This window comes from Neovison vison, chromosome 5 (genome assembly GCF_020171115.1).
Source record: "Neovison vison isolate M4711 chromosome 5, ASM_NN_V1, whole genome shotgun sequence".
Taxonomy (NCBI): Eukaryota; Metazoa; Chordata; class Mammalia; order Carnivora; family Mustelidae; genus Neogale; species Neogale vison.
In genome coordinates this window covers 86,403,027-86,420,244 of record NC_058095.1, presented here as the reverse complement: position 1 = coordinate 86,420,244, position 17,218 = coordinate 86,403,027, and the positions used below count along the sequence as shown (strand labels likewise).

Genomic DNA, 17,218 nt, shown 5'->3' with positions numbered 1-17,218 from the left:
ATGTTTCGCTTTTAGGTACCAAGAAAGGACAGTATTGGTAGGACACAAATTTTCCAGTGGAAGAGTATTCTTCCATGAAAATTCACATGGCCTTTCTTACAATAACTACATTATTGTCCTCAAAAAAAAAAAGAAAGAAAGGAAAAGAAAAACAAGAAATGGATGTACTCAGTGCCAGATCCATAATTCCCTCTCCTTGTGTTGATGACCAGGCATTCCAAGCAGGCTACAACAGATGTGAAAGTCCGTCCCTGCTCTATGACCTTCACCCCTCCTGCTGAGTGTGGGCTGTCCTCTCTCTGTGTCTGTCACAGAGATGAATCCCAGCAGTGATGAACTTGGAAACAATTAGGTGTGGCAGGCTTAGTTTCTTCAAGTCCCCTCTCTTTGGCTGGCAGATGACTGCCTTCTTTCTGTGCCCTCACATGACCTTTCCTTTGAGCTCAAACCCAGTATCCCTTCTTACAAGGATCTGGTCCTACTGGATTAGGGCCCACCCAAACTGCTTCAGTTTAGCCTGACCACCCTTTTCAAGACCCTGTCTCCAGTACAGTCACATTCTGAGGTATGGGGATTAGGGCTCCAATATATGAACTTTGGTGGGGAGCACACCAGTGCATAACAGAGTATAAAATGTGGAAAAATAGTAACATCATAAGTGATGGGGACCTCTATAAAATTTAAATTAAAACCTTTGCGGATTTCCTTATGTGCTTTTGTGTTCTCTTACACAATATCTGAAAATACAAAGACTTCATATTTCCTGTGCTGTGTTTCTCTTTTGGCAGGCCTGGCAGCTTCGATTCAGCCACCTTGTGGGCTATGGTGCCAAGTACTACTCTTACCTGATGTCCAGGGCAGTAGCTTCCATGGTTTGGAAGGAGTGTTTTCAACAAGACCCCTTCAACAGGTAATGAGGGGCTGGAATTCTCCTCCAACGCCATTACCCCCCACCCCACTACATCTGAAGCCTGGCTGGGAACCTTAGCCACTTGCCACCTAGCCTATCCCACACCTTCTGGCTGGGCCTCCCTCCCACTTCCCGACACACAGCCTGACTCCAAACCTCTGCCTTGCTCTCTAGTGCTGTGCAGCTGCCGCATGCTGGTGATGGTGTGGTGTCCTCCCACCATGGCCGTGGGGGCCCTTTGTGTGAGAGCTCTTTGCTTCTCCAAAGTGGCCCTAGACTGCTCCACTTCCACGCCTCCCCAGTGGGTTTTCTTAGTTGTTCCAGCCTCTCTTATTGTCTGTACCTGCTGCTGGGTCCTCCCTATTCCTTTGGACAGGCTTCCGTATTTTCAGCACAAGCTTCCAAGGATTCACTCATGGGGAACAGCACCTGATTTCCTTTTTATTGCCCAACAAAGGACTTGCCATTGTTGTTCATTTGGGAGCAGCACCATTGGAAACTTTGATTATCAATGCTAGTGTGTTCTGGAAGGTTCCCCCTCTGCCTAACTTTGGAACACTTTTTTCCCATGTACGACAGTGGCAGTCAGAAGATGGAGAGCTGCTCCCCTGACCATTCCTCTACAGCTCCCTTCGTGGGGTCCACTGACCACCACTTAGCGTTGGTAGCTGCAGAATCCCTGCTCCACATCGCCCCCTGCTGCTTGCCTCCTAGGTACCCTCCCGAGGAGCCCTGCTCACCGTTTCCATCACCATGATGGGTAGTAGTTCAGACAGCACAATCCGCAGCTGCCACGAACATGATTGTGTGGTGACTCTCGGCCCTGTCCAGAGTGCATTTCATCTAGTTAGCCGGTGACCGTGTGAGCATTTAATGGTTCTGCGAGGGAATTGGTTGATTGATTTCAGCTAGGGACGTAGGATGCTCTCCCCCTTCCTTACAGTGGAGGCAGCTATGCACAGTGGTGGGCTGGAGAAGGAGGGAGAGCGGGTCTGGGATGGGCAGCCCTGCATCCCCAGGATCTCAGTAAGCTCTACCCCACAGGAAAAGCACCGGATTGCCCCACTGCCCCTTGAGTGGGCCTCCTCGTGATTCTCACAGGCTTCCCTCCAATACCAGGAAGCTCAGGGAAGTCAAGTTCTGGTCTGTTGGAGTCCTTAGAAGGAGCTTCCTTTGAAAGCAAACCACTAATTATGATCTGGTCTAATACTCATTTAAAGCATCTTATCTGCTCACCACACAAATAAACACATCTCCAAATACCTCTCAGGCAGCCATGGGTGATGCTGTATCTTCACTGCTTTTATGTGGTTTAAAATTAATGGCCCCTTGGATTTTCAGAGTGCCCTAAAGTTTCCAAAGGGCACGTTATGTTACACTGATGGCAGTCTTCAGAGCAGGTACTTCTTGTGAGAGGAAACTGAGGCTCTGAGGGGACAAGCGGTTTGCCCAAGGCTTCCCAGCGAAAACAGACTGGAGTGAGATTATAAGGCAGGTCTGCTAATTCCTAGCCCCTTCTCCCTCCCCGTCTCCTGCCCAGCCCCCAGCTTTTTATGCAGTTGGATGTAGGTTTGGATTTTCTTAGCATTTAATAATCTCATTCAGTTCCAAAGCCTTTTGAACTTGAATCTGATGTAATAGAATTTTTAAATGTTTTACAGCTTGGTACCCACATGTTATTTTGTCTTCCGCCCTTTGCACACTGCAGACATTTGGTCTGCTTTTCAGATTTTATTATTTTCAAAGGACCTAAAGCCAAAATTGACTATAATAAATCAGTTTGGGGGATTATGATTCTTTACTGGAGATTTCTATAAACTAGGCAAAATATTATATTGTTTAAAGGAGCTGCACTTTACTAGAAAACCACATACTATTAAATACATATATTTCCAAGCATTTATATCTTGTTTATATGTGCATTCTTGCCTAGACATGTAGTTTGCCCTACTTTTATAGACATGTAAAAGTAAGCTAGTAAAAATATTCACTGGACTAGAAAATTTCTAACCTATGTCAAAAGATCCTTTTTGATCCCACTTCTGAAAAATCACCAGACTGAAAGCCTCACCAGAAAGCCAGGCAGCACAGACCTGAGGCACACCAAGAACCAGAGGCCCGAGAGCAAAAGTCTGCCAAAGTTGGGGGGTGGGGGGGCTGCAGACTGGGGCTGGCAGGAGATCTGGCCCGCCAGGCCAGGGGTCATGTGGGGCCTCTCATCAGCCCTGTCCCTTCCCTGGGTGGGCCCAGCCTTCTGTCCATGATTCCTAATTCATGACACACTTGGCCTTGGCACCCACACAGTGTTTGATCTCAACATATTTTTGACACTGTAATACATCAAAAGTTCTGATTAGAAACCATGTTCCCAACATTGCCCATACATAAAGATGCTCCAGAAATAGTGCGATGAAAACAGCATCATTTATGTAACTTATTTCATCATGGTGTATAGTCATCTGGCATAAAAGGAATTGCATTTTCCATAAAATACAAAAATAGCACTAAATAGCTTGTGTCCAGGTGCTGTTAAGTTGGAGAATTTCTATCTGTAAAAATTCTTCCAAATCTGCCTGCAGGTGTTATAATAGACAGTATTCTTTGTCCAGCAGACAAAGAACATCAGAGGTCAGGAGTCAGTTTCCTCTTCCATCATTTACTCTTAGCTGAGCGCTGCCTCTCCGGGTGTAATTAAGGCTCTCCTGCCAGCTTTGTCTCCTCCACTTTGATTTCTCAGTGTTGTTTTTCTGTGGAAATCTCAGTGGAAATAAATCCCAAATCTCACTTTAAGATCTCACCCAAAGGTGATGGACAATGGGATACCTTTTACTTATTATATCATACTGAAACTAAATAATCCTTTCTTCGAAGAGAGATTGTTTGCTATGACACGAAAAGTTGAAAATTCAGTTCTCCTTTTACAGTAAATATTTCACACGAGGTTTTACTTCATCAGAATAATTTAAAAATTGGAATTAGAGTTTTAGAAGTGAGAAAATGGAGGGCTGGATTGTGTCAAGGTGGCAGCTCTTCTGAGTAAGATGTCAGTGTGGCTTCATTTTGAGAAACTAGGACAAGTGTGAGCTGGGGCTGTAACGGAGTGTCCTCTCTCCCCCGCAGGGCGGCAGGGGAGCGCTATCGCAGGGAGATGCTAGCACACGGTGGGGGCAAGGAGCCCATGCTCATGGTGCAAGGTAAAACAAAACAAGGATTGGTAACTTCTCCGTCATCTCCCCACCTTTTTTTGTTTTTTTTTTTTTTAAAGTTTTATGGGTTATATGTATGTTTTTAATTACTGAAGTATGGTTGACCTACAATGTTGTATTAGTTTCGAGCATACAGCTTAGTGATTGCGCAGGTCTGTACGTTACACCATGCTCACCACCGTAAGCGTAGCTACCATCTGTCACCAAACACTGTTATTACAATATTACTGACTATATTCCCAATGATAAGCGTTTCAGCTCCGTGACTTATTTATTTTTTAACTGGCAGTTGGTACCCTCCATCTATTTTGCCCATCCTCTCACTGACCTCCTGTTTTTTGGGCTTTGTGTTTTAGTATTGGTTTTTTGAGTTATGTTTTTGTATTATTTATGATTAAAGCTGTTCATATTCAAGTCTCTACATTTTTCCCTTTAGAGATGAGGCTTCCGCTGTGTCCTTTGTTCTGAGCATCTATTTATTATATCCCAAACAACAATTTAATTTTTAGTTATTACCATTTTTTCAGATGCTGGCATAAAACTTCAAGGTTTTAACTTTTAAAATGTTGCTAACACTCTAATAGGAAGTTTGTAAATTTGTTATACATTACCAGAAAATTTGCGTTTTAGGTTTTAACAGGTCTCAGTGCATTTCTTTAGCCTAAAGAAACTCATTTATTTCTTTCTCCAAAAGTTTAGCTAGACCTTTGCTAGAAATCCCAAGGCAGTGGGCTGGACTTTTGACCCATTGAAAAATTAGAACCTAATTAAGTCTTCTCTTTCAGGTACCACAATGCTTGTTTTCCTATGTGATATGGAGGGTTAATTTTTTCATTTAAGTATTTTCACTGAAAATTTAATTATAAATGGAAGTGGCCATCATGATTTTGCACAAAATGTTCTCAGGAATATTTTAAGGAAGATGTGAATATCCCTGGATATTCTCAATATATCAGCAGTTCTATCTGCAGCTGACCCCTCTAACTAGCTGACAAAAATTGCTTTTAGGAAATAGATCTGGTGTTGGAGAAGTAGGATAGTAATGGGTCTGACGTAAATGTTTCCTTGCCTACATCTGTTGCATCTAATACCTATGGCCGGTTCTCACAGAGCTCCTTCCCTCCAGATGTTCCTTTACTCAGCATGCCCGCGTTGAGGGCTCCTAGGCGCCAGGCACTGTTGTGGCCCCGTGCTGTGCTGAGGGCAGGAATGAAGGACACATGGACAAACACCCCTTTTTTGTGGAACTTGTATTTCGTCAACTTGGCCCGGAGTGTGCGCTCTTCCTGGCACAATCTACTCAGCACCGTAGTATGTGTAGAAAACAAATCAGCCGGCCCAGAGACCCCACAATTTCATGTAGCCTGGCCCAACTGAGAGGACAGAAGTCCCCCACAACAACACTTTGGTCTCCCGGCAGTACACTCTGCCTCTGAGTTGTCCTCCTGAGATGCAGAAGGCCTGGCGGTGGTGCCTCAGTTTCCACTCGCACCTTAATGGCCCATCCTGAACTCTGCTACAGCCAGGGAAGAGTTTTACATGGTTTATACGCTTGATAAGTTTAATCTCCTGGCACCCTCTGAGGTAGGAAGGGTCACTATTCCCATTTTCCAGATGCTGCAACAGGTCAGGTCCTTGACTGTTATCAAGAAAGAGGCAGTGGGTAAATCAGTCAGGATTTGAACCTGTGACTTCTGGCTGCAGAGACTGTGCTCTTCGGCAGTCTGTGCTGTTTCGTGTGTTTGCAGAACAGGACACTGGGGTAAGAATCTCTTATGGACCCACGTAAAAGGAAAATTCCTCAGCTCATAATAATAAACCACCGAGAGTACACATCATGTGTTTCTCAGCTGGTAGTTTCTGGTCCCTCACAGAAAGCCCACTGTGAGTCAAGAAGGGGTACTTCACTTTGCTTCCTCCTGTAGGTTTTCTGTTACGTATACTCTCCCAGTAGCCATGCTTAGCTTTTCCTCTTTGAGACCAGGATCTAAACACTGTCTGCACATAAATATTAGCTTACATATGGCTCCCTCAAAAGAAAAAAAAATTAAATCCTTTTCTATGTTTGTCCTTTGGCTGGTGTATTTTTCTACTCACTTCCAAGAATGTTATAACAAACCTCTTTAAAAATTCCGTTCTTTATATGTAAACATCATTGTGTTAAGAAACTTAATATTTTCCACACTGAAATTCGCACACTTGGGAGAGAAAAACAAGACTGTGGTTCAAACCAGAGATGATAAAGCATTCAGATTCCAGTTAACACCAACAATAGAATGGTTCTGCTTTTAAACTTTAATATTTTTCTTAATGTTGTTCTGTCAGATTTCATTAATTCACATGATTTGTTACATGTCAGAGATGAATGGGGGACGTGCAGAGAAGTTTATGACTGTTGTCACTTTATAGGGCTGGATTTGTAAGACAAGACCAGCAGTGGCTTCTCATTTTCTCGTAGGCAGCCAACCTGTACCCCCAAATAGGAATGTCTTAGGGGATGGCTCATAGCCAAACACTGGGGTCTCCTGAAGAGTAGTAATTGGTGAAATTACTAAGAGTTGTGATATAAAAACCCAAGCAATCTAGTAGGTGTTATTCTTGTATGAAAATGTAATTTTTAATAGGTGTTTATATATGTTACTTAGGTGCCTACTAGGTAAATGCAAAGAGTTATAGAATTATTTTAAGTAGCAAAAGATAAAGAAAGAATACCTCCCTTCAAACTATGTGCCTTCTTGACCAAACGACAACTTTATTAATCTCCTACTTTAAGACTTAACGTTTCAAATGAACTCCAGGCCATTCCTTAGAGTCAGAATACCTCTGCCTTGTACTTATGCTCTTTGAACGATACATATTCAAAGAAATCAAATACACCATGCTTTTGATCTTTGAATAATAAAGACGGACACAGGTGACCTGTGTTTAGAATGAGTCGACATTAGCTCTGAGTCCCTTGATCTTTTCTGGTCCCTCCAACAGATGAACCTCCCTGTGGGCAGAACCTGGTCTGAGGGAAGTGCTGGAGAACATGGCATTCCTCTTTCTTTTCTCCTGCTGTCCATTCCACATTCCTTAGCAAAGTTTCCTGCCACACAGCCCCGTCTGTGTGCTGCCTCTGGCTCGGCACCGAGGGGGCCCCACAGGGCAGTCCAAGCCACAGTGAGAGGCTGTGTCTTTGCCCTCAACCCTCTAAACACCATTTGAAAACAATGCAGTGGTTACATAGTCATTCAAACAGCATTCCCCTTCTGGGAGAAGAAGACAGGTCGCATGGTACAGCCACCCAGTAGTAGCTGGGCTACTTATCCAGAAAGTCTCTCACCCTCCCTCAGGGAAAGAAGGTGTTATTGGACATCACAACTTGACTTCCTTCTAACGTGCTTGTCCTCAGCTCCTTTCTGGGTCCACATGGCGGGGAAGGGGGCACGTGGGTATCGCCCAAGTGATGGAACAGATGCAGTAGAAGGAGCGTTACAGATGGAAGTTTGGTCCTTATCTGCTTTTAAACACATTCATGGCCCATGTAGAGATATAGGTTATAAGCACAATATTCATTTACCCCCTCCTCAGCAATTTGGCAGTACTTGACCAAAACCAGCTTTCTTCATTGCCAAGAATTCTGGGGTGAGGTTGAACTCTTTGTATTTCATTGCCCTCGTGGAGGTTTTCTGCTCTTCATTTCATACGCCTCCCGCCAGGGTTTTTTAGTTTATATTAAGTATCACATTTCTGAGTCATAAAGGAACTTAAAGTTTTACTTAAAAGAAACAATGATATTATGGCATTTTCATTCATTTTGCTATTTTTGAAAGTCTATACTAGGATACTTTTAAGTGTGCCGTGGTGGACATGATCCAAAGTCCGGCTTCTATTACAGTTGTTTCAGAAAATGTATGGTTTTCTAGAAGACAAACATGCAGTAAGATTTGTGAGTGGCAAGGGAGTAATATTTGTACCCACTGGGCAGCAAAGTTGTTTCCTACGACACCAAATACGAGAGTGGAATGATGTGACTATTGGCGAAAGAAGTTAGATGATTTCAGCAGTTTGTGAATGACAGATGACTTACTCACATAGGTCTTTCTTTGTAAACTATCTTGTGTTGTAGGTCCTCTCAGAGTTTGGGTAAATGGCCCTTGTTGGGTTTTTAGGTTCAGATTTATCTTTTAGATAATCAGAAAAAAACTAACATTTTGAGAAACTACTCCATGCCAGGGGCCTTCTGCTATGCTACCTAATTTAGTCCCCTGTACCTAGGCCATATGGTCCCTGTTTTTATGGATAATGAAACTTAGTCAATGTTCATTCTCTTTGTTTGTTGCCTCTCCTCCTGACTCCCATGTCTTCCTCAGCTGATCTCTCAATTCTGTCTTGAGATCGAGCTGGTCTTTGGAACATGGAAGATGTCAGAGACATGAGCCTTCAGGCCTTCGTGAGCTCCCAAAGCCTGCGGTTTGTTGTTTTTAATGTCACATCCTAACTAGTGACATCAGAGAGGTCTGCCTGACATCCACTGATCAGCAATAAAATTTTCCTTAATCTCTTTTTGTAGGAGCTCCTTTAGACTTTTGTGGTAAAGCTATCAACTTAGTTTATAATCAATTTTAGTCATGGTGGTTCCAAGAGAAGGATTCTCACCACAGCCAAGCAAGCTAGATGCCCAGTGAAGTTTCATGTTTCTGCCTCTGGTTATAGCATTCCTTGTGCTCTACCCTTCAACCTTTGCACAAAGAATTTTATGGGGGAAAGGAAAGGTTAAAGTCCATGACTTTCACATTCCAGGAGGTTGTTTCCAACTCTAAACAACTTAACTTCTGTGTTTGTTTCCAGAAAAGACACTCTCAGCTTCATTTTTATGTCTCTGAGGCCAAAAGCAGTATGCACGTAGAAATACAGAGTAATAACTTGACTGAGTTTTTAAAAAGACCAAACATCAGATAAGACTAAAAGAAATAGTAGATAAATGAGTTCATTCTCAGTGGAACTCCCTTCAGTTTGTTTTTCTGTGTTGCTGAACTGACTCATGAAACCAAAGTCTAGAAGCCCACAGGGCCTTACCTTAAGCTGATTAAAATCATAATACCTTACATTTCTGCAGAGCTTTATGGTTTTCAAAACACATTCATTTTTGCAATAATTATCCTGTATCATCTGGTCTAACTTATTATGTGTTATTTTTCTCCAAGAAATAAACCAGAGGATCGTGGTTTATATTCCAAGAGATCATCCCTGTTGAATCTCAGGGAGATTAATATCAACAGTGATAACTACTTTTTTTTTTTTTTAAATAATTACTGTTTTCTTTAAAAACCTTCTGGGTCCTGGTCACAGTGAGCACACCTACCACTTGGCTTTTGCTTTCACACCATTTCGCCATTAAAAGGAATCAGAGCTCTTTGGATGGTTGATTCTAGGGCTGAGTGTAGCAGTGTGAGCCAGGAACTCCTGGAAATAAGAAACACACATGAGGATGTATGTCAAAGGGAGACAAATGCCCACTAAAAGAGTTCCCAGTGGCCAAAGCCATAACAATTTGCACAACCAAACAAGGCAATTATAGGAATATAGCACAAAGTATAAAATTTATGTCTGTGAGTCCATACTGATATAAATAATTGAACAAACAAATAAATAAATGGGGAAATAAATCAATCCCCCATGCAGAAGAATTTCAAATAATTTGTATCGGTAGTCCTCCCTCAAGGAAGTGGAGCGTGACTCCCCACCTCTTAAGTGTGGGCTGTACAGAGTGACTTCCTTCCAAAGGAATCCAATACGGAAGGGGGTGGGGAACAGTTACAGTAATTTTTGTAGAGGAGAAACTGAGAAATACTCCCTCAGTTGGGTGTTCAAGGTCAGCCTCAGCTGTGAAGCCATGGTGGTGGATATACCCATGATAGGACATGCTGAAAAGGGGACTTCACCTCTGTGGTCTTCCTTCCCAAACCCATAACCCAAACTGAGGGACATAGTGCAAAGTACCTGAACAGTACACCTCAAAACTGTCAAGTTCAGGGAATCAGAGAAATGTTCAAGGTCCAGAGAAACCTAAGGAAGTGTGACAGACAGCTACATGCTGAGTGATGTCCTGGACGGGACCTTAGAGCTGAACAAGGACGTTAGATAAAAACTAAGGAAATGTGAATAAAGTATGACTTTAATTATCAGTAATATTGGTTACTGTTGTGACAAATTGGTTAACCAATGAATACTGGTTAACTAGTTGTGACTTGTGTGCCCCACCAAGGGAAGCTATTAACACCAGAGGAGATGGATGGACTGATGGGGTGTGCTACATGGGAACTCTCTGTCCTCACTGTTCTTCAGTAAATATAAAACTATCTTTTAAATTGTCAGTATAAAAACAAAAAAAGCGTCTCTGGTAAGATTTTTGGTAATGACACTGCCATCTGTGGTTTGCCTCCTTTCCCCACCCCCCAACTCCATTTGCTACATTTCCACGCATTTATTCTGAGGGCCATGAGAACACACGGAGAGTATTTCCAAGGCAGGTAGTGACAAGATCAGATTTATGGTTTACAGTATCCACTGCCTGCTGAGGAGGGACTGTGGTAAGCCTGGTTTGAATAGGCTCCTTGTTGCTCCTTGGAGTAATCCTGGTGAGAGATGAGGGCGACCAGCCCAGGAGAGTAGGCAGTTGGGATGAAAAGAGGTTTTCTGATCGAAGACTGTTCATGAAGGAAGAGCAGCTGGGCTTGGAATCGATTCTGCGTGGAAGGGAGTAAGCGGGAGGGATGTCAAAGATGACTCCCCAGTCTCTCCTTTTGTTGTGGGAGAGGTGGTCATGCTCTTGAGTGCCTCGGGGACCTACTGATCAGAGCCGCGGAGCAGTGGCCGAGTAAAGTGTGATGTATTAGGAAGAGTATGAGAGAAACCTAGAGCCAACATGTGGATTCATTGCCCTAAAACAGATCAGCTCCCATAAGGAATTCAGCTCAAGAAGCTCCCGAGTCAAGGGGTTTCGATTCCAGAGTTACTGAAGGGACCTGGTACTGATACTGGTATTGATTAGCTTCTGGAAGCCCTTCTTCCCAGACAGTTGCAATGATGGGAAACCCATTTTGTCACAAGGCAGATTCGTTCCACTTTGAGATAGCTCGCATTGACAGGATGACACAAGTATTAAAATGGACTCAAAATATCCTGTCTGCTTGAAAAGATTGAGGTCTTCTTGAAGCAGTGTCTTTAGGTAATGACAATTGATACTTTTACTTATTTATTTTTTTAATAAGCTGATTACTAACCTAATAGGCCAAACGGGCTTTACTGTTGGTGTTATTTGTACAGTACGATCATGATAGCAGGCAAGGAGCAGGAAGTCTTGTCTGTCGGCAGAAGTACAGCTGATGTTTAAAAGTAAGAAAGCTACAAAAATAAAAAATAAAAAAAATAAAAGTAAGAAAGTTACAAAAACTGTCATTGTTCAACACCAGGTTGATTGATTTTCCCAATTGTCACAAAGCATATGCAGTGACTTCAAGAGAAAAGGCAATTTCCACTGGTGAATGGCACGACACATTGGTTGTAGTTATTTCTTGTGGTTTAAAAACATGAGGTTAACATTTAATCGTGTCATCTGGTAAATCCCTGAATCGTGCCATGTATGGCGCAAAGCTGGCAGACCTAACCCCGTATGAGAATAATAAATGCACGCAGGCTTTGGATGGTTATTCCTGAGTTTGTCCGCTTTTTGAAAGTGCTGTTTTGCTTCTTATTCTTCTAATTAAGTGGGATTTTCAAGGGCGAGATAAGCACAGAACAGCTTCTGCCTGACTTAGCCGACATCTGTGCCTCCTGGGCGTGGAGGGGCTCTGGTAAATAAATACCAGAACTTGCTCACAGACGTGCCCTGTGGCATATGAGGGCCCACCCTGCAGGGTATTTTACATTTGTGACTTGTGAGGCAGCCCCTCAATTATTTTAAATATTAAAAGATAAGATGACTTAAAACTACTAGCCTGTCAAGTAGAACTGTGCAGTTTGAGGTAAATCAGAGGACTTTGCTTGGGTTGCTCAGATGTTAAGAAATAGAGATCATCTTTATTTCCGTCTTGTTATCAGGCCTTCCCTGGCACCTCTAGCTTCTTACTCTGCTTTGTTTTGGTTTTTTCCTAGCACATATTTACTTCCTGACATAATGGAAGCTGTATTGTTTCATTTATTGACCTGTGTTCTGTGCTCTCCAAAAAATTGTAAGCTCCTGGACAGGAGGGGCGCTGTTCTGTGTACCGCCTTGTGCGCAGTGCCTGCAACAAGCGGTCAGTAAACATACGTTAAACGAGCGAGTACGTAAATATGAAATACACTTAAAAGGTGAAATATGTCTTGTGCCATCAAAAACTGGTGATTATTGGAAGAGATTTTTATTCCCCTTGTCTGAGAAGTTTTCTGTCACATCAATACATCCAAAGTTTTCGTGGGCCCAAATATTTTTGCAAAGCTCGTTTTTAATGTAAAAGAAAAAATATATACAGTGCACGTGTTCTGCTTGTCACCTGGTTGTTCTGTGTCTCCCGTCTTCTCTGATTTTGTGGCATTGTGTCTGGTCCTCCTGCCTCTCGTTCTAGTTTCCCCACCGCCCCCACACTGGGACCCCAGCTTCTCGGGCCTCCCATCTGTTTCTGATTTAAGAGGCTTCATCAGCAGGTAGACGGGAGCCACGGCTCATAAGAGAACACCGTGCATTTCGCTACCCAACATATTTTGTGTTCTTGGTGGAGCTTTTCCTCTAAACAACACCTGTATTTACTACACTGTACGTAACCAGTGTTCTACAAGATAGAATAAAATGGATCATTCCTTGTGTTTCAGAATTCCTATAACGCAAGGCCATGTCAGTGTGGTGAATGACTAGTTACTTAAGAAACAGGCGGTAAAGTGGAAAATGCTTTCCCTGCTGTGGGAGGTCAGAGATCAGTTCTGCAACTTGATTCATGGCAATATGTAGTGGGCTTTGTTAAAGGAGGTGAGTCAACTCTTGGGGCTTCATTAAAGTAGGATCAACTCTAGGTAAAACTCTCCCTGGGGTCAGGTGGTTCCTGAGGCCTTGACCTTCAACACCACCTCCCTCTGACATCTCTTCCTCTTGCCAGCTGCCTTTCGTGTGTTGACTTCTGGGACCATTTGCTTTTAGCCACACCGCCTTTGCCTAAGACTGAAGGAGTTGTCCTTAATTCTGTCTTTTGTTCAGACGTAGCACCTTCATATCCTTAGGTTAGGGACTGGTAAATAATGTGATGGAATAAAAAAGGCATTGTTAGCTGTTGATGACGTTAATTCATTTAAGCTTAGTGTATGTTTATTGAATGCTACTAACCAGACATTTCAGGGACACAGAAATAAAAAGGAATAATATAGAGCTCCCACATTTATGTGAGGGGTATAGCATCCAGTCAGATTTACAAAAGGGAGCTCCCTCTAGGAGGTAGAATTGCAGAAAGGTACCCACTTGGTGGCTTGCAGCCTCCACTGGAACACAGGCTGGGGGCCTGCAAGGTTCCTGGGATTCAGCTACTCCTGCCCCCCAGCCAGCCACCTGCATACTGGGCACTGACAAGTAGGTGAGGCAGCCTGGAGGGGGGTATGATGACAGTATGGACCTAAGTAAATATGACAGGATGTTGACCCTCCAGAAAGCTCTCTACATACCTGTTATGTTAATGGGCACCACATCTGGGAATCTGCAGCCTGTTTCCTCAGATGCTCTAACCAAAACATACCCAGTCTAATCCCAGGGACAAGTAGTATTCGGTAATGATCAGAGACACCTGCCCTTGGAAGAGCCACTCAGAGGCTCTTTGCTTCTAAAATACAAGGTCAGTATTTGAATGATACAGATAAACAAAAGAGAAAAGTTGTGGGTCTTACAAGTGGAATGCCTTTATGGAAAGAGTGGCAGGTTTTTTGTTTTTGTTTGTTTTTGTTTTTGTTATAACTTCTAAATAAATAACCTTTGGAGGATTGGGAATAAGTAATTCCTGTGCTCAAACACATCAAATAGATAACTGCATATGATCAGATCAAGACACTGATGTGCTTTTGTATAATTTTTACAGTGTAGGGTGATAGAAACTACATGGCATATTGATTTCTTCACACCAGTTAAAGGAAGTCAGCCTTTATCAGGAAATGACAGATTTTTTCTTCTGTAAAACTTAATCCAGAAGCATCTACTATCCCTGGATTTTTTTTTCTTTGTCGTTGTCAGTGTTGCACTGACTAAATTCAACAACATAATTTTTGCTAGTAAAGAGGAAGAAAAGCCTGTGGAGAAGTAACTTTTAAAAGGAATTTTAACTTTTTTTTTTTTTTTTTTAGAATTTTCACTTTTAACCTGTCAGTGTGTACTCCGTGTGTGTGTATGTATACACATACATATACCTAGATGGCACTTTTCATTTCAGTACAATGCCTTGCTTGCGAATAAGTATTGCTTGTCAAACAACTGGCTGGAAGGGGAGGGTCAAGAACCCCTTTAAACAAAAGGCCATGGCACTGCGTGTTCACCGTGCTCAGAGTAGAGCACTCTTATTAAATCCTGGATGCCACAAGTTCCTGCCCAAATGATTTCAGGTAGCGTGCAGGAAGGAGATTAGTTTTGCAAAAAAGGTCAAGAGACAATGACATAACGGAAGTCACAACGGAAGTGTGTTAGATGCGGGGGCTCCTGGGTTGCTCAGCTGGTTAAGCCTCTACCTTCTGCTCAGGTCATGATCTCAGGGTCCTGGGATGGAGCCCAACATCGGGCTCCCTGCTCTGCAGGGAGCCTGCTTCTCTCTCTGCCCCACCCCCTGCTTGGCCACACACCTGTGCATTCTCTCTCTCTGTGTCAAATAAATAAATAAAATCTTCCAAAGAAAAAGTATGTTAGATGTGGACACAGACAATATCTGTAAGGCACATTGCACCATTAATGTGCAATATGGCGTTGTCCCCACTTCACATGCAGGGGAAGTAAAGCCTAGAGAAACTGAGTAACTTTGTGTGCCAAGCTTTTAAATGGCCTTGTCAGGATTTGACCCAGACCATCATAACTTCAAAGCCCTTGGGGTGCCCACTGCCTCTGCCAGCTCACAACGTTCCTCCCCTGCCCTCTTGGAGCTGTGGACTCTTGATACAGTTTTTTGTGGCTATTTACTTTTGGTGAGAGTTGCCCACTTTGGTCATCTTCTCTGAATCCCAGGAAGCTGTCATTTTCTACTTGCCGTGTAAATGTCATGGGGCCCTCTCCATTTGTGTAGTCATCTGAGATAATGTCTGGGAGTTTGGCTTTATTTGAGATGTGAGAGCCTTTTTGTTCTCAAGTAAATAACTTGTAGTGGACTCATTCCAAGAAGGACACCAGCAATTCCATTTTCAGATTGTATCTACTGTAACTATGTTCTAAAGGAACACAGATAAATATTCTTCTAGCTCTTTTTGATTGCTTAATGGAAATGTTATAAAACCTTCTTTAAAGATGATCATTATAGATGGTGATCTTAACATGCGGTTACAAATGTTTGCTGTTGGTAGGGGGCTAAAAACAGGTTGGAAAAGCAGATGGTGTTTCCCCAAAGCTCTTGATCTAGATTCTTAGCTTGATACCCGGAGGCATAAAGCTTCAAGTGCGGAGCAAATTAGAAGCCCTGAGTTTCCTGGGCAAGACTGGGTGCTGAGGGACACTGGTGCATATCCATCTAGGGAGCATACCAATAAAAGGCAAAATAATAATAGTAGTTGCAGAGGTTTAGAGCAGATTTCAGTGGAACAGTTGAAAGTGGCATTTGCTAACCGACTCGTGTTTGAAATGTTGCCAGAGTGTAGAGACAGGAAGATGTCTCTTGATTTAACTGGATCGTTTCCTGAAAGATCACTTTACAAGATATCTTCCAATGTTTATTCGAGGCTTTTCAACTAACTGTAAGAGAAACTTTTTCCTTTTGACTATTATGTAACATTACTAATAATGAAACTAGACCAAGGAACGATCAAGCCAAAACCTAATTTTCTTTTGCTTAATTGTTCATCTTGACATTAAAGTTTTTTTTTAAATAGAATAATCCCTTCTTAATCTCAGAGTGTTCACCTCTCAAATATTTGAATAACATTATTGAGTTCTTTTTCTACCTCATCACACAAGGTAGAGGATGTCAGGTAACACATGTTATTTTTTAATCTTTCTCCTTACAGAACTAAAGGTATGTTTAGTTTGATTGAGCCATAGGGTCAGGAGGACAGCTAAACTCCACTTACGTTTTCCTTTCAAGCAGTTTAAAGGAAACAGATTTAAAAAATTCTCGAAATCTTAAATCACACCCTCTAAATAATTGGAATTCTGGTCCTTCGTTCCCCTCTGTCTTCCGTGCCGTACACATGCTTTTTTTCATTTTAGCATAGGAATTTTGTGAAAACACCACAGTAGCCTCGCAGGCTGATTTTCCTGAGATAACTAGTACTTTATTTTGGCTATTAAGCAGTTTGACTAACTTCTACTGCTTTTATATTTCTGGAGCTGCGTGGCGGGGCATGAGTAACCGCAGCAACAAGAAGCATGAGAGCAGGGACCGTCAACTCCTTCTAGAAACACGCATGCAGTGTGTTTGCTGTCCCAGGTGCTGTGCTGATTTCGTCGCGTTGACAGCTCTGCAGGGTCCTGCGGCGCTCGCGTCCTTTACTGCCCAGGGTCACACCAGAGCAACGGGTGGAACCATGACTCACCTTTAGGGTGCTCTGTTTATCTCTTAAACTTTTCAGCTTATACCAGGAAGCTTTGGCTTTAGAAATGGTTGTGCTCATCTTCCGCGTATTTTCCCGCTTGTTCTTTTACAGTGTTTGGCACCTGAATTGCTTGTTACAAATACACCGATGCTCAAGGAAGATACTGTTGGGTTCCCAGAGCAAACTGTCCTGGGGACGGATGTTGGCGTATGCTAACTAGTGTTGATAAGGTGTCAGCTGACTTACATGTATGAAGTGGTTCTGCAGCAAAACCAGATTTGTTGAATGAGAGCTCGTGCATGCCCAGCAAGGTGGGGTACTTTACAACACACTCATTGGCAGCAACCTTCTTTTCTTGCATGGCATAGCAGGAACAAAT

The 17,218-nt window shown here is 42.7% G+C and overlaps 1 protein-coding gene across 1 annotated transcript in view; it reads left to right on the top strand.

Moving 5' to 3' along the window:
* The window catches only part of LOC122906923 (mitochondrial intermediate peptidase), a 170,228-nt gene that overhangs the window by 141,806 nt on the left and 11,204 nt on the right, over positions 1-17,218 (top strand). The window contains exons 17-18 of the mRNA XM_044249420.1: positions 789-910; positions 4,031-4,104. Coding sequence (XP_044105355.1) covers positions 789-910; positions 4,031-4,104 — 196 coding nt within the window. The remainder of the gene's footprint in view (positions 1-788; positions 911-4,030; positions 4,105-17,218) is intronic.